We start from the raw sequence: 25,199 nt of genomic DNA, 5'->3' as shown, positions 1-25,199 counted from the left end.
TTTCACAGTGATGTTTGTTTTCTCATTTTAATTTAGCAAGTAAGAAGGTAAAGTTTCATAGACTTTTCACAAAAAGTAAACTAGTAGAATTTTACTTATATCAGTTTTTTGCGGAATTTCTAGCATGACAGTATATTTTATTTTTTATCTGTTTTCGTTCACAAAAGCGTAATCAAATTACATTTGTCATCATTTCTCTAATCTTATTGAAAGAGGTTTCTGTATGACATAAAGAAATTTCACAGTTGGGCTGTTTGTGAAGCTCATGATCTCTGATTCCATTCCCATACAGATTTGTATATCTCTGATAATTTTTCTCCTCAGGTTTGAATCTTGTTGAATTTTTCAGTTATGAACTATCTTCAGTGAATGCTTAACGGACTTAACTGGTAAAGATGGCACTAAATGGCAGCTAAACAACCACAAATGAAAGAAAAGAATGTCAGATATGGCCATAAAAGGAAGTGCCCAAATATCTACTTCTGTCTTTTATTTTATTGTATATGCTTGATCAAGCATATTGAATATGCTAGATATTTGCCTTAAACTATAAATAGAGAAAATTGAGAATTAATTTAAAGTTGAGAAGACTATATATGTATTGTATTTCTATAAATCATACTTTTATCACCTAAAAATAAAGGCAGTTTGCAGAAAAAATTATTAGTGTTTGACTAAACTTTCAGCACATTTCGTTCTTCTGAGTGTTTATATTGTGTCATAGGCATGATATTAGAACTTTCTTGTCACCTTCGTTGTGCATCTTTGTGACTTCTGTCTGCCACTTCTTTCACTTTTTTTAACATTTATGTATCTAGCCTCCTCAGCAAAATAGCTGGTTTGGAGCTTATATGATTTCTTTAAAATTGATAATTTGGATGCATATCATTTTGGAAAGTAGCTAATATTTCTGACTTAACATGCTTCCTTTCCATGTAAAAGTTCTGTTCAATCCTTTCAAATTTTCTGCCTTTCACATAAATTTGATATGTTACTAGATGAATCTGTTCAGGCAAGTTTTTTGAAGATGCATATCAGTAACACATTTTCAATTTTCTGAGTGCTCACCTTGAGAAACAAGAATTTGTTTGCACTGCTGATAAGAAATCTCACCTTTAAATGGAGTAAATTGAATATACGATTTTAAGAGATAAAATATTATATAAACTAATAATTTTTCAAAAGCCAATTTGAGTCATCTGATGATATCATATACATATTATGAAAATAAATTTTAATGGAACTTGTATATAATTCATTCTTGTAGAACAAGTCATACATCAGAAAGTGGCAAAAGCAGAAATTCTCCATAAGGGACACAGTAGGAGTCAATGCTGACCCCACATAGACTACGCTCTCACTGATAGGTGCAATCCTGAAGGTTCACAGCAGGGTATGTAGAGAGTCTCTGCCATAGCAACTGATTAACTAGGTCTGCGGTCCCCCTCAGGGATCCCTACTGGGACCAGAATGCTCATACAGGAGGTAGGGACAGTTAAGTAGCTGAGGATCAGAAACCCTAGATTATAAATTAGTGTATAGTTTGGACACTGGGGATGAACTGCAACAGAGTCCTAGGGCCCATGTGTAGGTGTAAGTGGGAATTGCAGCAGAAGCTGATCATGGCCAGGAAGGCCTGTTGGATTCCTTTAGGAACTGATTCCATATCTAGGACAAAATAAAAGGCAAGATTTGGATACTGTACAAAAATAGATAAGGGACTAACTACGTGAATTTTTCACTGAGTACTCTTCATATTACTTACTGAATACTCATATAGAAACAGCATTTAATTTTAAAACGTGCAGTTAGTGTTGGTGATATGATGTATATGTAGGTGGCTGAGAGAATGACAACCCTGGTTGTGACATATCCTTGTATTTTACTTTACAATCTATATAATTATTAGTACACCTATTTCTTAAGAAATTCCTGAGTGTAGTATTTAATATACTTTCAATAAGTACCAAAGAGCTTCATTTTATTTTCTATTTTCCTCTCCTCTCCTCTCCTCTCCTCTCCTCTCCTCTCTCCTCCCCTCCCCTCTCCTCTTCTCTCCTTTCTCCTTTCTCCTTTCTTCTTTCTCCTTTCTCCTCTCCCTTTTCCTTTTCCTTTTACTTTCAAAGGTGCTTAGCACTGAACTCTTTTAAATGACATCTGATGCTCAATAATTTTCTACAATACTATTTTTTTGTTCTGATTCTCTAATTAGTTACTTGGAGTGTGATATCAGAAATAATAGTTTTCCAGAATACTACCTTCTTTCTACATCTAAAAATGTGATAAAAATCATTCATAGTATGGTATAAAGTATCAAACAAACAAAAACTGAGTGGTAAAATCAAGAATACTTAAAATTTTCTATTCTTACTTAAAAAATTAGTTGTAATAATAAAATATTGACAGTTCTTAATTTAAATGAGGGGAAAATGTATTTCTAAATTTTGCTTTGAAGTAGATTAATATAATTTTTGTCTTGTATATACTGTAGTATCAAAAACTCTTATAAAAATTTTATAGAGAAGGAAGGTTAGCAAAAAGAATATATGTGAACAGTAACAGAAATTTCTAGTGCCATTATTTAGTTGCTCTTCTTCTTCATCTAGATATGCTGAATATGTGTTTCTTTTCTTAGTAGATCAATGCAGATGAAGTCTGAGTCGAATAGGTAGCAATTAGTCTAAGCTGTTAATATTATATAACCTCCAGATTGTTCTATGCCACATATTGCACCCTGGTAGCTACAGTAATCCTTTTCTTCTGATCAGCACTCTATCACTTCCTGGTCTTTAAAATTCTAACCTTACCATTTAAATTTTTTTTTGATAGTTTATATCTATGCTTGCTAGTTATTATCTCCCAGCCAAACTGGCTACCTTATTTTGAGGGGAATCTATTATGCAATTATTTGCTACCAAGTGCCACAAATACCTCAATCTTTCTCATATTAACTGTCATCAAATTCAGAAGACAAAAATTCCCAAGCATTTTTCCTCAATTTTGATACCTTCTTTCTCCACTTCTGGTATGTCAAGGTTTCTCTTTACAGGACTTCCTGCATAGAGGATTTGTTTTGTTTATAGTAAATCTAAGTTCTCTTTCTCTTCACACTTCCTTTATCTTTAGGTTATCTACAGTGCTACAGTGCATAGCACAGTTTTCCTAAAGATAGTACCTGGATGCTGTTCTATGTGTTGGCTCCATTTTGTCAATCTAGACAGTTTTCTTGCAGGTAGCTCCATGTTATTTTATGTATGTATATCCTTATGTTCTTTGTAAGTTTGTTCTCATGTGTAAAATTTCTTGCTTACTAAAGCCATATAGAGACACTTACCAAATCTTTTGTCTTTTTGTTATTTTTGATTATTTGATTATTTGGTTATTTTGCCTTTAGGATGTATTTCAGAGTGGAACACTTGAAATAATTCTCAAGTAATACTGACAATTCAAAATGTGCCATGCTTATTTCTTCACTCTTCTGTTTAAATATTATTTAGTATAAACCAAAAGTTGTTGACAGTTAGTGGAATTTTACTGAACATAAAATGTTTCCATAATCATCAGAGGCAGCTGTAACCTGGAGGTTTTTCCACTCAACCTATTTTTATTACATCCTAAGTAAAGGATGTAATATTCTTCTCTCATCGCTATTCACTTTCATTCAAGATTTGCAACCAGAGCAAAACAATGAGTTGATTAGAATCAAATAAAAGATTCAGCACTTTGAAATACTTCCAAACCACTGATCACTCTGTTATTGATTTTTCATTAAGCTGAGCCACTGTTCTACAGCTTTCTTCAATATTTGCATGAAAAGAGAAAACACCAAAGGAAGGAAAGAATTTCACTTGAGAATTTACGGGCCATTGAAAGAAACATGTAGGATAACACCGTTCTCTTAAAAATAGATAGATAGATAGATAGATAGATAGATAGATAGATAGATAGATAGATAAATGGAGAGAGAGAAAAAGAAAAGGGCTAAGTTCCAGTAAAAGATCGATGAAGAGGAAGGGAGAAAAAGGAAGAAAGATCAGAGAATAAAGCAGACTAGATGACGGAATAATGGCAATTAAATATATGGAACAATGGCACCATGGGCCAGCAAGTAATGAGGAAAATGATGGAACAGATAATGGAATTGAATTAATTTAACTAAAAAAATATGCACAAGATAATATGTTGAATTTAGAAAACGTGGTCATACTGCAGTAAATACAACAAAGCCTGTAGGTAAGAGAAAAAAAATATAAATGAAACAAAAGTAGCAGAATGTAATGATAGACATTCAAGAATTTTAGACTTGAGATGTGATTTTTGAGCAGGAGAGGCATTTATCTTCTGGAATCTGAAGAGACTACTTCATTAAGAAAATACACTAAAGCAATAAAATATTTGGCATTTTGATTATAAATACAAAAACAGAGAGAAGAGTTGTTTACATCAAATAAGCTACATCTTTGGGTATATTTTGATAAGATTTTATATTTCTAGATACGCACTGAAGGTGAAAGGTAAAAAAAATTAACTAAATCTGATGAAAGAAGGTGCTTGCTTAGAAAAGGGAGAAGACATGAACTTACAGGACTTCCTGATATGATCTTGACCAAACTACATGAATCCAGTGCTTCCATTTTTGCATTGCAAAATACATGTAACACATACCTACTTCTAAAGGTGTGAAAGAAACCTAGATTGTTAAAATCTATACAAAAGACTGAAGTAATTTTATTAGTTAAATACTGGTTACTTAAAAAAATATTAACTTATATGGACAGAGAGAGAAAAATTTAATTTATCCAATGTTTAACTACACTAGAATTTTCTATGAAATAAAAAGGATTTGCTTTCTTGCTCAGAGTTTAAAGCACTTTCTGTATGTCAGTCTAAATGCAGTACTAAAGCAATATATGAACTTACTGCATTTTGCGAACAGAGAATATTCCTTATAATCTTTTTCCTTCTCCCAACAATTATTTCTAAGTCTATACAAAAGAGATCGGTTCTTGGCCAAGTGTTGCTTCTTCTTATCTATGACCAACAAGAAACCAATAAAAATAACTTTATTGGTTGCTAAAGCTTGCAAATAGATCTTCTCAAAGTCTTTTACAGTATTATTGAAACAGATGATAAGAACTGCACTCTAGAGTAACAAGCACAGAGTTCTCAGAGCTTGTATTTTTAGTAGAATATTGGCTGTTAGAATAAGTGAAATGAAAAGGGCCAACACAGTAATCATAGAATCATAGAATCGTTCACGTTGGAAATGACCTTAAAGATCATCAAATCCAACCATAGCCTAACCATACAACCCTAACTCTAACAGCCCTCCACTAAATCATGTCCCTGAGCACCACATCCAAATGGTTTTTTAAACACATCCAGGGATGGTAACTCAACCATCTCCCAGGGGAGAATATTCCAGTGCTCAACAACCCTTTCTGTAAAGAAGCTTTTCCTGATAGCCAACCTAAACTTCCCCTGGCACAACTTAAGGGATTTCCCTTCATCCTATCACTGTGCTCTTGCTGTCAGGTACTTACCTTTCAGGTTTTGGAAGAGAGGGATAAGGTCTCCCCTCAGCCTCCTTTTCCCTGACTGAAAAGAACCAGTTCCTTCGTAGGACACGTTCTCTTGCCCTTCACAAGCCTCGTTCCCCTTCTTTGGACCTGCTCCAGCACCTCTAGGTCCTTTCTGTAATGAGGTGCCCAAAACTGAACACAGTACTCAAGGTGAGGCCTCACCAATGCTGAGTACAGGGGCAAGATTACTTCCCTAATCCTGCTCACCACATTCCTGATACAAGCCAGGATCCCGTTTGCCTTCTTGGCCTTCTGGGCACACTGCTGGCTCGTATTCAGCTGACTGTTCAGTACACCAAAGTCTCTTTGCATCAGGCAGCTTTCTAGCCACTCTTCCTCAAGCCTGTAGGGTTGCCTGGGGTTGTAGTGACCAAAATGCAGCACCCGACACTTGGCCCTATTGTAACTCATATAGTTAACCTTGGCCCATCAATCCAGTCTATCCAGGTCCCTCTATAGTTCCTTTCTCCCCTCTGACAGAAATTAAGTAAAAAATGAGGAGTATTGTGAAGGGATAGCATGTATGCAGATAGTGTTTCTGATAAGTGTCTTTTATTGCATTTATTTCTGTAATATCAGTAATTTAGGTGTTGAGTAAGACATGACAGAAATGAGAAGAGGGAGATTCTATAAAAGAAACCCAGACAAACTCTGAAATGGGACTACTACCCAAAACTCTTGAGTGAAAACATTTATACTTGCAGAATCTCTCTGCAATATAAATTTTTGTATACTGTAGTATTCATACCATCACTTTGAGTGTACCTGTTTATAAATTGCCAAAAGTATTGTGCAGGTTGGAGGCAACAATAACTAATAAAGGGAAGAGTTTTCAAATTGCAATCATTGGCACACATTTTCTTCCTGGTAAAAAATTAAATCAAAGCATAGGTTTTTGAAATCTGAACTGTTATTTCTTTGTAACCTGTCTTCACAGAATCTGTATACTATCGACTCCATAGACACAACCTTAATGAAAAGGTCTCAGGGACATGTTAATCAAGCTAATTGCCTCTCATAGACATTTGATTATTAATTGCTGCAAAAATATTCTTTGCCTAGACCCAACTCCACTGTAAGTTAAAGCAGACCATATGAGAATGAATCATGTTTCTAATGGTATCCGTTAATTATTTTTAAGTCCTCTATGGATTTCTAGTAATTATATGAAATGAAAGTCTATTTAAATTTAGAATTTAAAAATTATTTTATATATAAATTCGTTATTAGTCGTAATATTCACTCATACCAACCAAAGAAGAAGATCAAGCAAACCCTTTTATCGGGGAAAAAAACACAGAGATGATAGAAAAATGTTATTCACTGGATAAATGATTTTTCTTATTTATTTATTTATTTATTTACTTATTTACTTACTTACTTACTTACTTACAAAAGAAATCCTTTATAAAGTAGTGTAAACAACTCTGTTTCCATATACAAGTACTATTTTCCATGACTCAATCTTGGTGTGTATTAAAAGATTGTAGTTATGGTTATGGATAGGGCAAAAAATTAATTCTCCGTTTTATCATTTAAATGAAAAACAATTTATTTGATTATCTTTATTCCTCAAATATAAGCTCTAAGTGTATTTCTGCCTTCTTTTTTTCACAATATTTTCAGCATCAGACAATTTATATTCAATTTCTTATTCCATTCCACATTTCTTAAGAATTTTTTTTTATCATTTTCTGTTCTGTCTTTCCAAGATCAATATAATTTAATTTTCCTATTGAATATATTTATTTATTTATTATTTACTACTTTAAATTCTGTCTAGGAAATTATCACACTTGAAGATTTTTTTTAAGATCTTATAATTGCCTTAGAGAAACTTACAGAAAATACTCAATGAAACTTTTATACACCCAGAAATAAAATTCAGTCTAGTTTCTGTTTGCATAATAGTGCATTTCTGAGATACTTCTTTATATAATTTGCAATAAGCAAGATTCTGATAGACTTCTGCTTTTTGGTATACTGAGTTTTGAAGCTGCATTTGACAGAATTGTCCAGCGTTATGTAAAAGACTTTAAAAAAATCTCAGCAAAAGTCACAATCTAAGAAAAATACTTGTCTGAAATGATTGTGGTACTCCAAGCATGGAATTGCATTTATCTGTGTGATAGAATGTTGAATTCTGAATGTTGAACGTAATCTAAAATAATTTTTCATGATGGACTTTTCTTAACGATGATTGGTAGAACTTACTTTGTATGAAGAAGCAATTCTTTATTTTGAAATGACTGTCTTTAAGAGTGGAGCAGTGCAGTACACAGAAGTGTATTATTAGAACTGTAAATGTAGTTACCCATGTAACTGTTGTTACTGCTGTAAGAATAGTTCTAGTTATTTCTTAATATTTAAGGGTATTAGAGAAACATCTTAAATTTTTGGAACAATGTACTACACTGAGCAATTTATTCATCACAGAATGGTGTTATGAACTATATTGTCAAGCAATAGAGGAAATTGAGAATAATATTCTACTCATGCTTTTATTGTTGTCATGGGTAAACTACCTTTTGTTCCAATACTACTGATTTTTGGAATGACTACCTATGTTTATCATCTATTAGAAAAAAGTATGTATATCACTAAAGAGCTTTGTACTTCTACATGCTAACTAGTTTGTCTCAGAGAAGTTACATTTTTCAGGGGCCCTTTATGTATATTAAAGTAAGAAGACTGCTATCAATTAATGATTATAGATACCTCTTATTTTAATGAAAATATATTGAACTGAACTAAAAAGTAAAGGAACTGAAAATGTGACTCAAAGCCCATGGAAATGATTGTGAAGTTATCCAGTGATTACACAAGGAGTTCTGAAATAAATTGAAGAAAAACTTAGAATTTCTGATGTGTGAATGATAAATCTGTACAAAAAGTAGTGATGAGAATGATGCACTTATTTATTTTTTAATTTTTCTTACTTTTTTTTTTTTAATTAGGGAAGATTACTTCTATGTTAGATCAGCTAAGGATGACTTTCAAAAGTACAGGTTAAAATTAGTTGCCTAACTTTTTTTCTGTTATTTTATACTAGATTTAAGTGATTTGTTGTCTTTTCTGTAAGAAATAATTCCACTTATCATTACTATTTATTTCTATTCCCATCATATCATAGGAATGGTCTGAAGAGAGAACAGTTTTAAAATCATACTTACTGTAATTTTATTTGAAAATCTGAAATTTAACTATGCTGAGAGGAGATTTTTGCATTTCCTAGAAAATCTCCCTTTTATTTTTGTGAGGATAGAAAAGCAAATACTCTACCTATACTGATTTTCTGTGTTGAAAAGAGAAGATTAGGGAAATGAAAAACCACATTTTCTACGTCTGAATTTTTTATTTTTATTTTTTTCTCCCAGGGAAGGACTCTCATTTTCAATTTTAATTCAACAAGTATTTCCTTTAAAAATGCTTTAACCTTCCTGTTAGAAACTGTAGAAACGTGAAAAGTTTACTATGGCCTTTTAGTAGCTAAGAATCTCCATCTCTGAAGTGATTTATTCTATTTGCTGTTGTTATGCAATAATGTCATTATATTTAAAGAAAATGATTTTTTCCATATAAAATCACAGATTCTGAACTGCATGCAGTTGAGAACTGGATGAAGATATCTTTTCCTCCTTTACCTGCCTTCCCTACTACAATGTTAACTTTTTATCAGAACAGAAATAACATATATGACAGTAATGTCACAGGCATTGTTTTCATGGATAAATTTCAAAGCTCTTGAAGAATTTGAAGATGCTCTGGAAGTTTCCAGTACCTACAATGGAGATAACTAAAATATGGCATCTCTCCTTTTCGTATTTTGATATTTTCACAAGTTAAGTTAAAGTTACAAAAGATAATTCAACTCATTTAAAACCTTGCTATCACTTAAAGAAGCAAACCTTTCTCCTATTTTCCTTTGACTTTGGCTGAGTGATCTTTCCCATTGATTCTGTCACTCATTAGACACATCTTTGTCTGTATGTTTCCCTTTGCTAACTGATTTGACTTGCTTTTATTTTTAATTTTTTAAGTTCTTCACTAGGTTGGTTAGATGAATCACTTCAGACAAAAGTGTTCAAAGAACTGTGAAATCAATGGTAGAACCATGAGGAAACTGGAAGAAACAGAATTCCCTCTTCTGATGCTTAGAAAGCTCCAAGATCAGTACTGTAGCATTCATCCTAACACATCTTTAGGAGGAGAGTACACTATAATGTTATCATAATGTTTCAGGTATTAGAGGTTAAAAATAAGCAACATGTACTTCACTATTTAAAATAATAATAATAATATTACTTTAAGGACCTTGAATATTTTTGATTGCTGTAGAAGTAATTCTTGCAATATGTTTTATTCTGATAACTTTTCCTATTCAATAAGCAGCTAAATTCTTACCATAGGGATTTTTAAAAATAGTTTTGTATGGTAGTGAGATATGGCTCTCTCACTTAAAATTTGAAGATTTTCTTGCTATTTTTGATGTGTTAAATTAAATTTACTGTTATAAGAAAAATAATTATTTTTAAATCTTCTTTTATTTATGATGCTAAAAATGAGTGAAGAACTGTCTAATTAAAGTTTCACATTAGTAATGGATAGTGGGAGGTTTAGAAATTTAATTTGTAATGAAAATAATGATCAAGCCAAAACCTCATGAGTAATTTATTGTTTAGTTAAAAGCAGCTGCTCAATTAAAAATCTTAAGCTTTGCCCTGTGATCATTACATGACTAGTTTTGTATTTTGTCAGGGAAAAAGTGTCATTTCACAAAAATTAATTACTTCATAAATTATATGTTGATTTGTCAGTGAATTTTTGAATGCATTTCTATTAACATTTTGAGTGAGATTTAAACTTGAGCACGGTTAGACCATTCTGCTCTATTTTGTTTATTTTATATGCTATTTTATATGCTATTAAGACAAAGTTTGTGTACTTATTTAGACTGATTGAATAGGCATATAAAAGCACAGGTTCTTCTCCTATTCATATCTGAATTGGAATTCTTTTTTAAATTACGGATGGTAAGAAACAAAGCAAATTTAACACATCCTCCCTATCCCACACTTCGTTGGCTCAACTACACTCATTCTTTCTTATCTCCTCTATCATCCCCTACCCTGAGTGGTGCAGGAAGGGTGGGGAAAGAAGAGCAGTGGTTGGTCAATAATAGCTCTGCTCTACTTCTCCTTCCTCCTCATACTTTCCCTTGCTCCACTCTGGGTCCTCCTTGGGCCACAGTGTAGATATCTGTCCCACTGTGATCTCCACAGACTGTAGAATCTCTACGTCAGTGTCTGAAGTACTTTCTTACCCTCTTTTTTCTCACACTGGCATTTGTAGAGCCACTTCCCACATTTTTTCCTCTTCTAGTTTCACTGGGAAAGAATTGATTTTCTTTGTCATGTCTGGTATGGTGCTACGTTCTGGCTTTAGGAGAAAAACAATGTTGACAACATCACAGTATTTTAGTTATTCCTGAGTAGTGCTGCACAGAGCCAAGAACATTTCAGCTTCTCAAACTGAGGGGGTGAGAGAGTCCAGAGGAAACTAGCAACTGGGAAGGGATAGAATCTGGATAACAGACCTAAACTGGCCGAAGATATATTCCACATCATATGAGATTATATAAAAATTATGAAACTCTGGAGAGTTGGCTGGGGAAACCAGTTCCTGCTTAGGGTCTGCCTGGGCATTGATCAGATGGTGGTAAGCAATTTCACAATGTATATATATATATATGATTATCATATATTATTACCATTACTATTATTTTTTCTCTTCCTTTTCTGTCCTGGTAAATAGATTTTATCTCAGTCTATGAGTTCTATGTTGTGTTTTTAATGCTCTCCCCCATCCCACTGGGAGGGAGAATAGTGAGTGAATGTCTGTGTGATACTTAGCTGCCTGCCAGGTTAAACCACAGTACTTTTTTTTCCTGAAACCTCGTGTTGCCTGTCAGCATATTACCCTTTTGAAAATTTGCTTTCCCAGAGGCACCACTACCTGGTGTCTTCCAGATGGAAGCTGCTGGAAATGGTTGGAACCAGTTGTCAGGCAATAGCCTCTTTTCCCAGAGACTCTACTGCTATTAAAAGCTTAAACATGAAACAAATGCCCATGTAAAACACACAAATTACAGACTGAGTCTCAAATTAGTTACAATAAAAATCAAGTAAATTACCTAGCTCCAGAATTTTTTTTTCTTGAATCATAAGATTTCTTGTCCCTTCTACGACTGGCAATTCTTTCATTGATGTACTGCTTGGTTATTATCTACTGTTTAATCTCTTTTTGAATTGCTTTGATAAATAATTTTTGGATTAATAACTTTTGGATTGGTAAACAAACTACTTCAACAAGAAAATTGACATTTTTCACTCAAATTTCATTGGATTTTTTATTATTATGTATAGATGGATAGCTTTTTAAATTAAAATAGTTCTTTTCTAAAGGTATAGCAGAACGCTATTGAAGAGTATAATCTTTGATTATTTGAGTATTATTGAAAAATAAATATTGAGACAATAGAAAAGATTTGGAGTAGGAAGGATTAGAAATGAATATATTGCAATTTCAGTTATTTGGGACTACTTTACTTTCTAATACATTGAAGGAAAAGTAGTTAAACAAATCTGCCAAAAATGCAAAAGGGTAAGTCATTATTTCTGTATCCAAAATTCATTAAAAATGTTAGCTGCGCTTTCATTTCCACCATGATACAATCCATCAGAATTCCTTTGAGCATATTTGATCCTGACTTAGAGACTGTTGCTCCTTGACATTTTTGCCTGTGATGTTCTTGGAACCTGCTATTTAGATTCGGTCTGTTGTGACGAAAACTTAGAATGACATGGGTGCATACATATATCCATATGTGTATGAATATCAAAACAATATCAAACAGTTAAATTAAAACTAATTTAGCTCTGACAGTTATTAGAGGAATCAGAATTATATCATTGTGAAAATATTGCTGATTTGATCACCCATGTTGCCTATGAGAATCTCAAATAATTACATATTTAAAGGTATATGCATAATACAAGCAGTAGTTCTTTGCACTCATAAATTATTTGATTTCATTTTAATTTTTTTTTGTTAGAACTGAACATCATTTTTACCATTCCTTTATTTAAATAATAAGTAAATAAATAAAAAATGCACCCCAAACATATACTGGAAATTAAGAAAAGTTAGATGTCTGTGCAAATATAGAAATAGGTCTGTAAGTTCTGTACAGTATATAAATAGCAGCATGTGCTAACAAAGGTTTATAGCTATTTTGTTTGCAAAATGATTAATTTTTACTTTAGCTATGGTAAAGAATAAACTCAATTCATTCTTATTAGAAGCTATGTACTGAAATTTATCACCTTCATCTTTTCACCTTCAAACTTTCTTGCATGCATATTGTCATGTTAGAGACTGTGTTTCTCTGCATTCTCTGTTTTCTTCTGAGCTTTGTTTTGTTCCCCTCTAGTCTCCAATTTCTATTTTCTTTAGATTAAAGACTGTGACAAAGAGCTTTCTCTGTATGGAGACTTGGGATTTTGCAAGTCTGAATCTTGGTTTCTTTTTCCTTGTCATCCGTTCTTTAATCAGGGAGAAGAGTACTTTCCTACTTTGTTATACTGTGGCAATAAGTGTATTGTGTTACAGGGTAGTCTTGTATTTAAGATCACATATATCATGGGAAGGAGGCTGCTGATAGACAGAAGAATTTGAATCTGACATTTTATATTTTAGTATATTTTATAGACTAGTAAGGATTGGATCAAATTTCCAAGAGAGGCTGGGATCTTCATCCTCATAGATTTTACAACATTCAGCTGAATACAGCCCTCAACAACCTGACACCTCAGAGCTGACCTTACTTTGTGCAAGAGGCCTCCTGAGGTCTCTTCCAAGCTGAATTACTCTGTTTTTCTGTGTTGTGTAATTAATATTTTGGGATATTTAGCCAATCTTTTTTGTGGTTACTTTCCTGTTCATAGTTTTATACTATGTTTTATAGTTTTAGTAGGACAACTTTTCTATGTATGTATATAGTAAGATTAAATTAAAGTTTTAAGTTGCATGGGAAACTCAAAACAAGTCTGGAACAAATCTGCTTCTTTCTCTTGTGACTTTCATCACTGTTTACAGTGGACACAGAGTAAAAGACGCTACAATGATTAGTGTTGAATCTCAAGAATTACACTGTGGAATTTGATATCAAAACCCAACGTTATGAGATTGAAAGACCTGTACAATCTTGTGTGTGAGATATTATGGACCATTCAATTTAAGGGAATTAGGAGAAGTATTAAGCTAATACTTTCTGAGCTACTTAGAAATTGGAGGTTCTTACACAAAACCAGAGATATACTCTTAGATGACATTTCCAGATCATGTTATTTTTGAAGTAATTTAATTTCTTAAATCCTTTATGAATATAAAAGCGCCATGGATGCTTAAACAATGTATTTAATGCCATAGATATCAAAGATCTTTATGGCAAAATGCATGCTTCAATTTTTAAAAGTATATATCCTTGAATTTCCTGTTTGTTTTCTTTTTTCTCTTATGATTGACTGCTACTTCTCCTTAAATATTTAGTATTCGGTGCTTATGCAACTTTCTACTAGAATATGCTTAGTTTACTGTTCATACATCAGATACGTTTATCTATGATGAATTACCATGGAATGGAATATAAAATGCTACTAGCCAGAATGAAAAAATGTAGGATTTTACACTATCACGAAAGAGGGTAACTAGATATCTGTCAATGGGGAAATATTTAATTTTAATTTGGCAGTCAGAATCTGGGATGATAAATTGAAAGACTGGTATATACAAAATTTAAAATTCATAGTTTATAAAGAACTAATTTTGCAAAGTTATAATAAGTTGATATATTTTATGTTTCTGTATGACTTTATAAACATCAGTAACAAACATTTCTTACACTTCCCACATTAGCTCAGAAATGTCCTTTAGTCCAGAACTGCCCAGGCAAGTGTTAGCTTCCTGGAGACATTTAAGAGATATATGGATGTGACACTTATGGACACTGTGGTCTTCATAGTGCTAAGTAATTGTTGGACTTAATGATCTCAAGGTCTTTTCCAACCTAAATGATTCTAATATTCTGTGATTTAAAGATGTGAATATCCTTGCCTTATCCAATTTTAAATGGAATATCCAAAATGAACTACATTTTTTGAAAGTCAGTAACGAATTGTAGATAAGCTAAAAATATGCGAATCTAGGGAGGAAGTTTTAAAATTACATATTTAAAAGAGTAATCAATATTTTGTTGAACAGCAATTATCTGATATACCACACTAGCACTCAAGTAAGCAGTTTATCAAGGTGTTTCTCTGTATGAAAAAATCAATACTGTTTTCCATCATTTTAACTTTACACTTATGAAAAAGTTGCTTTAATTTGATACTATATGTGGGAGCTTGTCTTTCCCTAAGGGCTTGTATCTTTCCTTAGGGACATTAGCTACTTTGCATGCAACTAAAATTTCACCTGATAAATGACTAGAGGTTTATCTCAAGAATTACAAAATAGGTAGAAAACAAATCAGTGATGAAATTTCAGAATTTCCAGTCAGAAACTTAGACTTTGGAACCAGAAATCTGAGAAAGAGTGAGAATATAATTATGTTTGAGGTAAGGGTCTATTGGTTTATGAAAATTCATTTTAAAAAGAAGCAACAAGAAAACAGATGTTCAACTGTTTAACAGTTATATGCACATATTTTGTGAATCTGTAATATGAGGAAATATATTAATGCATATGAAGTTACATGCATACATTAAATATATCTGAAAATGAAATGTTTGAAATAAAGTAAGTAAAATTAGTACAAATAAAGTAAGTATAATTTTTTCTTACTGATTGAAAGAAAAAGTATTACTGCAGATTTTCTTAAATATTCAAACACAATCATATTTTCTTATATTTTTATATTTTAATTAATTGTCAATGCAGTGAGAGGCTAAGCATTTGAGAACTGAGAAAAAATACTACTTGCTACGATACTAAGAAAAAAACAAAGAAACAAAAATGTGATGATAATTATCAATTATTTGCCACCAGCCAATTCATGCCCAGCTAAAAATACAGCTGTCTACAGACTAATGCCTCATTGATAACTTCTCACAATGTGCCAATTGATGTCCACCAATCCCAGAGAAACAGCTGATATCTGTCCAATTCCTTCCAGTCTTATGGCCTTCCTCATGACATCACAGGGTATGGAATACTCCCAGCCTAGTTCAGGCCACCAGTCCTGGTTCTGTCCTACTCCCTGCATCTGCACATAATGTGCAGGACAAGATGTGCTAAGGTAGTGTCTGGTCTAAATAAATAAGTGGCAATAAGACATATAAAAATAGGCATTTTACTATTTCCATGATATCTTTGTCTTATTATGGACTTATTGTGGACTTGTTATGTTTCATTTTAAATGGGAAAGAAAATCATTCTAGCTAATATTTATGACTTTTTGTAGAACTTTACATAGAAATGAAACTTCAACTCTGAGGTCATGAGCTGCAGTACACAACGAGTAATACTCGGATTGTCACACTAATAAATGAATTCAATTGTTTGAGCAGAATGTATTCAATTTCCTTTTGAAAATTTGTGGAAGCTTATTGTGATATTATAGAAGAATGATTTTAATTCTTATTTATTAAAATTCTCATTTTGCATCCAGTAAACCACAAGTACAGAACTGCATATATCATGTAAATTTCAGTATAACAATAAAATTAAAGAAGTCCATACCTTTCCGAGTAAATGTAGCATAATGATGGTGATAAAGGTCATATATCTGAAAGCAAAATGGTATAAAGAGGCTTTAATAATAATTCGTTTTGCAAAGGAACCATAATGTGTGCCATGCTAATAACATATATTTAGCTTAAAAATCTCTTCCCCATCAAAACTGTGCATATGCACCTCTCATAAAATTAAATACTTTTACATAAATTTATATTTATTTTCTGTGCATACATGCTTATGGCCCAAACTAACTTCAATAGATATCAGTTGGACAGTGTGCTGGAAATTAAACATTTATTCAAATTATTGTCACGATTTTATGTTGGTCAACTGATTTTTGTATGATTATATTTACCAATTAATTAATGTACTTACTAGGTTATGAAGAAGCTAATCGTAAATTAAACTGATATTGAGTTGTCAAATAATTATGTGTATGCCTATTTGGAAGAAGTAAAAATTTTATTAAATTTTATTATTTGAAAAAATATACGTTCCTGCAATTAAACTATAAACAATGTGCTTATTATATCCCAAATATTCTGTGAATAATACTCAATCTCTCTTTATTAACAAAAGTTATTTCAACTATTCTTGTTTTAATGAAAATATGGCAAAACTAACTGCAGAATTCTGGATACATGCATTAATGACATTGCACATATATAGATTTGTATACTACTCTCTTGAAACATAATTTCTACTTTTATTATATTTTTCTACTTTTTGATCATCATGCTGTGAGTTATATTACCTTATTATTTGTCTTTCATAACTGTCATGACAGTAATGAAAAATAATGAATGATAGCGTTCAGCTACAAATACTTGAAAACAATTTAATGATAAAAATTAATTTAAAAAATCAGCCTAAGCTGCTACACAATTTGCCATACAAAACAAATTGGGCTCTAAAAGCATGTCCATATTTTGCTGGTGAGCTTACGTAACAAAATTGTTTAACTTTTTCTTTGACTGGTATGTTTGACTGGTAAATACTGTAGGATTTGTTGGCCTGATGTGGACCATGATTAGTATATTTTTCTAGAATATCTAAGTCATTTAAAGAAAATAAATACTGCTGTAAGTACATCAAACAAAAAGAATTTGTAGATTTGGCTATTAGTAGTGCATATTAGCAGTGCTATTACACAAATATTGTCTTTTATTTGTATCTCACATATAGTGGATTTAATTTAAAAAGAAGTGAGCAAAAACGAGAACAGCAACAGCCAGAACACTCCCGCTAAACCATCAGTGTCCTAGCAAGCCTATAATTCACTTCAAAAGATCTTTCTTTATGAATCATGGCCCAATTATTCTTCATCGTACCACTACGCTTCAAACATAAGTCTCTGTAAAATGAATAATTCAATAAAAGTTTTAACATAATCCTAAACAAAATGGATTGTCTTCTTTTTTTTTTTTTTGTTGGTCCACTGATAACCTAGATCTTTTTTAAAGTCCAATTTTTATATCTATATCTTACCATCACCTCTTCTAAGCACATTTTTCTCACGCCAATGTACTTGCCTGGTTTATTGTACATGAAAACCCCTGAAAATTCATATTTTCTCAAGTAAGTAAAATATGTAGTTTCAAGTTGGTTTCAACGATGAAATGAAAAACATCCTGTAACACAGTTTTATTTTTCAATTAACTGTGATTTGTATTATTTTGTTTTGTAGGTTAACAGGATTTCATCTTCCTCCGCCTGTGACAAGTACAAAATCTGTATTCTCACTGCGCTTGACAAGTGACTTTGCAGTTAGTGCTCATGGGTTTAAAGTTTACTATGAAGGTAAGATATTCTAAACAAATTAAATAAACCTATGTAAACACACATGCATAACTTTATTCAAGTTATGTTTACCACTTATGCAGTCACAGAAATTTGTGGACTTTAATCAAAAATCTAAAAAGAACTTTAACTCATCACAGAATCAATAAAAGAATGATTTGATTTAGAAATTACCTTAAAGGTCATCTAGTTCCAACATGCTTGTCATGGCCAGAGATGCTACTTACTAGATCAGGTTGCCCAGGGCCCCATCCAACCTGACCTTCAACACCTCCAGGGATAGGCAATCTATACTAGTGCCTTACCGAACTCCATGCAAAGAATTTCTTCCTAACTTCTAATCCAAATCTCCCCCTATTTTAATTTAAAACTATCCCTGCTTGTTCTATCACTATCTTCTCATGTAAAAAGTTGGTCTCCATCTTGTTTAAAAGCTCCCTTTAAATACTGCAGTGAGGTCTTTCCAGAGCCTTAACTTCTTCAGGCTCAACAATTTCAGCTCCTTCAATCTTTCTTCATAGATGAGTTGCTCCAGCCCTCTGATCAATTTTTGGTCATCTGTTGGACATACTCTAAATGGTCCCACATTATTCCTGTGCTGGGGGCACCAGACCTGCATGTAGTACTCGAGATAGGGCCTCACAATGGCAGAGCAGAGGAGGACAATCACCCTCTTTCTCCCTGATGCACTTCCCTTTCTCTTCTGATGCAGCCCAGGATACACTTGTTCTTCTGGGCAACAAATGCACACTGTTAGCATACGGCAAGAATTTCATCTTGAAGTCTGCCTCTGCAGGGCTGCTGACAATGAGTTCTTGTTTCAGTCTGTTCATATATCTGGGATTGCTTTGATCAAAGCGTTACATCTTCCTCTTGTCCAAGTTGAATCTCATTTAGTTCACATGAACTCACTTTTCAAGCTTGTCCAGGTCCCTTTATATGACAACCCTTCCTTCTGTCACATCAACAGCATCACTCAGCTTGGTGTCATCTGCAAACTTGCTGAGGACACACCCATCCCACTGTCTATGTAATTGATGAAGATGTTAAAGGGAACTGGTCTCAAGACAGACTCTTAAGGGGAACCAGTTGCCACTGGCCTCTATCTGAATATGGAGCTATTGACTGCAAGTCTTTGGCTGTGGCCATCCAACAAATTCCTAATCTCTCTTAACTCTTCAAATCCATACCTCTCCAATTTAGAGATATTTTGTGGGAGTATATCAAAGGCCTTGCAGAGGTCTAGGTATGACATCAGTAGGTTTTCTGTTGTCAACTGTTGCAATAAATCCATCATAGAAGTTCACTATCTTTCTTAGGAACAGTTTGTTCTTGGTGAAGCCATACTGTCTGTCTCAGATCACCTCCTTGTCATGCATGCATCTTAACATAGCCTCCAAGAGGATCTGTTCCATGATCTTTCCCAGCACAGAAGTGAAGCTCACCAGTCTGCAGTTTCATTTGTACCTTCCTTAAAAAATGGGAGTGATATTTCCATTTTTCCAGTCACTGAAGAATTTACCTGACAGCCATTACTTTTCTACTATGATGAAGAGTGGCTTGACGATTACCAAACCAATTCCTTCAATATCCTGAGATGCATGCCATCAGCCCACACAGACTTGTATGTGTTACTGAAATGTAGAAGTTCATAGTACTGTATGTATATTCAAGATCTAGCTCATTTTAGACATGTTTGAAGAGCTGGAATATATGATCCATCCAGTTTTTATAATTTTCTGGCACTGAGGCTATAAACTGTAACATATTTATATGACATAAACAAAAATTATTGTTTTTCTATCTTTTTTTTTTTTTAATTAATTAATGAAAAGACATATTTCTGCTTTGGTTAAGTGTATTTGTTGGCAAGCCAGGAGCTGAAGTGAACTTACTGGAAATGCTTTAAGGCTATTGTTGAACCCTCCTTAGCCCATCAGTAATAGAGAATTAATGTCTCGGATCATAAATATCTGAATCACACGCTGATAGGTAGGAAAATATTTGAAAGGTCAATTTTTCTAGTTTGCATACAAGGTAGAAGGTAGTATACAAAGTAGAAATTGAACCTCTGAGTGACCAGATTTGGCTGGATTATAGCTACTTCACAGTTTGTTCATCTTTTGATTGTCAGTAACTTTTTCTAATCAACAATGTGATTAGAAAAAATGTTATCTATAAATGTAATTATTATGAAATATTTACTATGCAAAATATAGCATACACCCTTCTTATACGAATTAGAAAAAGTGCAGTAATTTTTATCAATGATTTGTTGCTGTCAATAGTCAAATTTAACTTCACTCTATGTAGTGTCATCTGCTGCTCCCATATGTTTTTTGCAAAAAGGTCAGTACTAGCAGAAAGGATATTGTGCAATTCAGTTATGACAGAAAACATTTAAAACTAAAATGCAGGATCAGCAATGACTGCACAGACAACTAACTCCTCACATAGTTCCTTTCTAGGCTAAAAATGTGATGCTGATTAATAGGAATATAGCTCCCACATCACTGACAAGTATGAGTAAATATTACATTCAATCACAGAAATCAGTATTTTAGAACAAAATATAAACTTGTTACCTTTAATTTGATGTTTGACTATATTTTTTATCTGATATTTTGTTCCATAAAGTCAGCAATACCAAAATCAATAAAGCTAGACATGAAAGTTCTAGTTCACTGGAGTCACCTCTCCTATGGCTAGACTTACTTCTTTGAGAGCTGCACTAAGGCAGATATTTTTTTTTCTTTCTGTTCCTGTTTTTCTGACTTCATGTGAGGATACCTATCTTTACATGCAGTTAGCAAAGAAATGAAAACTTATTATGTTACATTCATTTCATGCCTTATTCCTTGACATGAGAGAATAGATGTATTTAAACGATAATTACATCAGAGCAATCTCCATTTCTGTTCTCGTACTCTTTTTGAATGTGTATAACCCTGCAATCAACATTTTCAAATCTGGTTCTACCTAGCATTCAATTTTCAACAATTTTGATTGCCCAGTAGCTGCTTGTTAGCTTCGTGATGAAACATCTGCAACACAGTACTCCTAAATATCAGGCCACATACTTAAGTGCTTCATTATGGATATGCAATTTGAAACCTAAGACAGAAATGATTAGCAACCCATCAATGCAATGAAGTGAAATCATAGTCAGAGATGGTGTGAGAGGGAAGCATGAGCAATCAAATTGTATGTTTGAAGGGAGCATTTCCAGGTATAAGATGAAAAAGAAGGAATATACTTTTCACAGTCAGTGATCATTTAAAATGTTTTCCTTTGAAATGTTTGAAAATGAAGCACATAAGGAAACCAGATTTTTTACTGTCTTAAAAACAAATAAATCCAGTGAAAAGGTCCTGCCAACATCTCTTTCTCTGATCCACCATCATCCTTGACAAAATTTCAGTTGAGCTGAAAGTTGACATTTGACAGAGCCTATAGAATTCATGGGTCTACTGTGGACATTCTTGGCATAAGAGAACTTTTTCTCTAGGGAATAGAAATGTTAATGTAAACATATAAAATTATATAAACCATAGAAGCAATGGAGTGGGCCATCATATGTATCCAGTCAAATTGACTGTACAAATTTATAGTAGACCACTGAAAAACACATTCTAACCTCTACCCTCAATAAGCCTCAGTCTTAATCTCACTCTTTTTCCTCCACCTTTCCCTCCTGTCTTTCTTTCTTCCATGTCAAGTGAAATGTTTTGATAGCTTTTGTACCATTGTGCATTCACTACTTTATGTTCATCTTCTCAATAATTTGAGGGGAAAAAAAAACAAACAAACACAATTAATCATCCATTTGATCATTTAAGTTAAGTCATGGTGTAGGTTTGCTCTTTTTATATTTTTTGTAAGAATATTTTGGTTTTTGAACAGAGTTTGACAACCCAGTTGTCTCAGTTGTCCTGAGAAATAAAGACAACTTTGGTCTTTGTATCTAGGGAGGGAAAACACAGCTACTAAGAAAGAAAGCAAAATAACATGTTGTACCACACAGCAAGGGGTTCAGTGAACACAGTTTTGCTTTGAGCAGTGCTTTCTTTTGTTTTTACTGGTTTATTTTACAGCTATTTAACAGGTATCTGGCATAGTAAACTTATTAACATTTTTCACGATAACATTTTTAAATCTTTATTTTATTTCAATGTGAAAGGCATTTTTGTGCTTTTCTATTGATTATGAGAAAGAAAAAAGAACTTCATTTATAGATTATTTTATATTGAAAACAGAATATCCTGGATATGTTTCATATTTATAGTAGTATTATCAAATAACATTCACTTTTTTTTGTACTGTTACAATACTTGTAAAAGCTGAATTATAAAACTATTATTAGACACCATAAATAATGAAGTGGTTCTGATGTTTCTACTGGATTGGCACTATAGGAATTTAGGAATTTTGCTGAAAAGCTTTGTAGATGAGCTCGAGAGCAATGTTAAAAATGTCAAGATTTATCTTGTCTTCATCGATGATGGGAGGGAGAGGCCAGAAAGAAGAGAACAGATGGTGCTTATTAACAAAATAGAATTTTCATTTAATGACTTCTAGAAACCAATCATGCATTTCTTTCATCAATATGAAGAAAAAATGGTAGCTGATGTAAAGAGTTATTAAAGCATGTAGATCAGAAATACTAGTAGGACTTAAATATGACAGGATGTCGATGCTAAAAATAATTTTGACAGTTGGTGTAGATCTAGAAAATTTGAATAAATAACATAATTCAGTTTCAGCTATTCTGCATAGCAGAATATCAGAGAAATGTGGCTATAGATAATCTAAATCTATAGATAATCTAAATCTCAGATTTAGTTAAAATACATGAAGTCTTAGCTTATAATAATATCATTAATAACTTCATATAAAAATTGAACTCTTGCAAGTAATTATTGCTTTATGCTGTAATGGTCTTTGTAAAAGGAGCACTGAAAGAGTGGTTGTCAGATTAGAGTCATAAAGGCCACAGAGTTTAAGCTGAACAGTTTTCTGTAATCAGTCTTACTAAAAGGCAGGTATCTGGGCTTCTTTTTTTTTTGGGGGGGGGGGGGGGGGAATTAGGAGGGGGAAGAAAGGGGAGAGTGTCAGATTTTGCCATATACATTTTGGTATGTATGCTATCTGAGAACAGATTATTTCAGCAAGCCCTTAGTAAAAACTGAAGAAATTGAGTTTTCTTTGTGTTTCTTATAGAGAAGTTCACACATAAATGGATAATTAAAATAAAGACTATTTAAATAACCTAAATACATATATTTGCCATATAAATTCCTATTTTTCAAAAGGAAATGTAGTAAAAATAAGAAGAAAATATAGATTTTGAATATTTACTTCCATTCAACACATTGGAGAACAAGGTAATAGAATGTCCTAGTGTTTCTTCCTTTTGGTTGAATATATGAACATCTGTAACATCTTCTAGGAAACCGCACACACACACGTGCACAAAAATGTAATATACCCTTATAGTATGAGAAAATATATGGGAACAGAAAATGACAGTGTCTGGTGAGAGGTCTGCATCTACTACTTGCAGTGTCTGACACAGAAGTAGAATGGTTAGGTGTTCAAGAGAATAGGAAACAAGAATTTCCCTTTCATTATTCCCTTGATGGCAGGGACAAACACTGAGATGACCAGGAAAAGCCATCTTATAAATGCATGGCTGAGAGGCTGGTGCAAGCGCAAAAATTTTGGGTTCTTTGATCACGGGGCGGTCTACTCAGCACCTGGCCTGAGGTCTGCTGATGGGAATTGCCTGTCTCCAAAAGGGAGATAGATACTTTCCCACTAGCTGGCAGACTTGTAGAGAGAGCTTTAAACTAGATAGGAAGGGGGAAGGGGATAAAGCCAGGCCAACTAGAGATCAGCCTGGGGAAGTGGTGTTGGGATTAGGTGAGAGGCGAGGGGCTCAGCTGAGGCGCGTCTACACTAATGCACGCAGCATGGGCAACAAGCAAGAAGAGTTGGAAGCCATTGTGCAGCAGGCAAACTATGACCTAGTTGCCATAACGGAAACGTGATGGGATTGCTCCCACGACTGGAGCGCTGCAATGGATAGCTACAAACTCTTCAGGAAGGATAGGCAAGGAAGGCAGTGTGGCGATGTGGTTCTCTACATTAGGGAATGCTTTTATGCTATTGAGATTGTGACTGGGGACAATAAAGTTGAATCCCTTTAGGTAAAGATCAGAGGAAGGGCTGACAAGACAGGCACCCTGGTGGGCATCTGTTATAGACCTCCAAACCAGGATGAAGAGACAGACGAGGTATTCTATAAGCAGCTGGCATGAGCTGCACAGTCGCCAGCCCTTGTCCTCATGGGGGACTTTAACTTCCCTGACATATGCTGGAAGTACAGCACAGCACAGAATAAGCAGTCTAGGAGGTTTCTGGAATGCATAGAGGATAACTTCCTGATGCAGCTGGTCAGAGAGCCCACGAGAGGAACTGCCCCACTAGACCTGCTGTTCACAAACAAGGAAGGTCTGGTGGGAGATGTGGAGGTTGGAGGCTGTCTTGGACAGAGTGACCATGCAATGATAGATTTCTCAATTCATGGTGGAGTCTGGAAGGGGAATATTAAAACTGCTACCTTGGGCTTCAGGAGGGTGGACTTTGAATTGCTCAGGAGACTAATAGGGGGAGTCCCCTGGCATTCAGTCTTAGCGAGTAAAGGGGTCCAAAAGAGCTGGTTGCTCTTCAAGAAGGAAGTCTTAAGGGCGCAGGAGCAGGCAGTCCCCCTGAGCTGCAAAATGAGCCGGTGGGGAAGAAGACCGGCGTGGATGAATAGGGAGCTATTCTTGAGGCTCCAGGAGAAAAAGAGAATCTACCGCCTGTGGAGAGAGGGACAGGCAACTCAGAATGAATACAAGGAAGTCGTTAGGATGTGTAGAGGTGAAATCAGAAAGGCAAAAGCCCAGCTTGAATTTAACCTGGCCACTGGGGTGAAAAGGAATAAGAAACTCTTTTATGAATACATTAACAGTAAGA

At 33.7% G+C, this 25,199-nt stretch overlaps 1 protein-coding gene across 2 annotated transcripts in view; it reads left to right on the top strand.

Moving 5' to 3' along the window:
* CSMD3 (CUB and Sushi multiple domains 3) overlaps positions 1-25,199 on the top strand; it is a 538,229-nt gene that overhangs the window by 81,648 nt on the left and 431,382 nt on the right. For both annotated transcript variants that reach the window (XM_085221591.1, XM_085221590.1), the window contains exon 3: positions 18,067-18,179. In XM_085221591.1, coding sequence (XP_085077717.1) covers positions 18,067-18,179 — 113 coding nt within the window. The remainder of the gene's footprint in view (positions 1-18,066; positions 18,180-25,199) is intronic.

The sequence above is a fragment of the Meleagris gallopavo genome, chromosome 3 (assembly GCF_905368555.1).
Source record: "Meleagris gallopavo chromosome 3, MGAL_WU_HG_1.1, whole genome shotgun sequence".
NCBI classification, from domain to species: domain Eukaryota; kingdom Metazoa; phylum Chordata; class Aves; order Galliformes; family Phasianidae; genus Meleagris; species Meleagris gallopavo.
The sequence above is the reverse complement of the archived record's forward strand: the minus strand, read 5'-3'. Positions and strand labels throughout refer to the sequence as shown.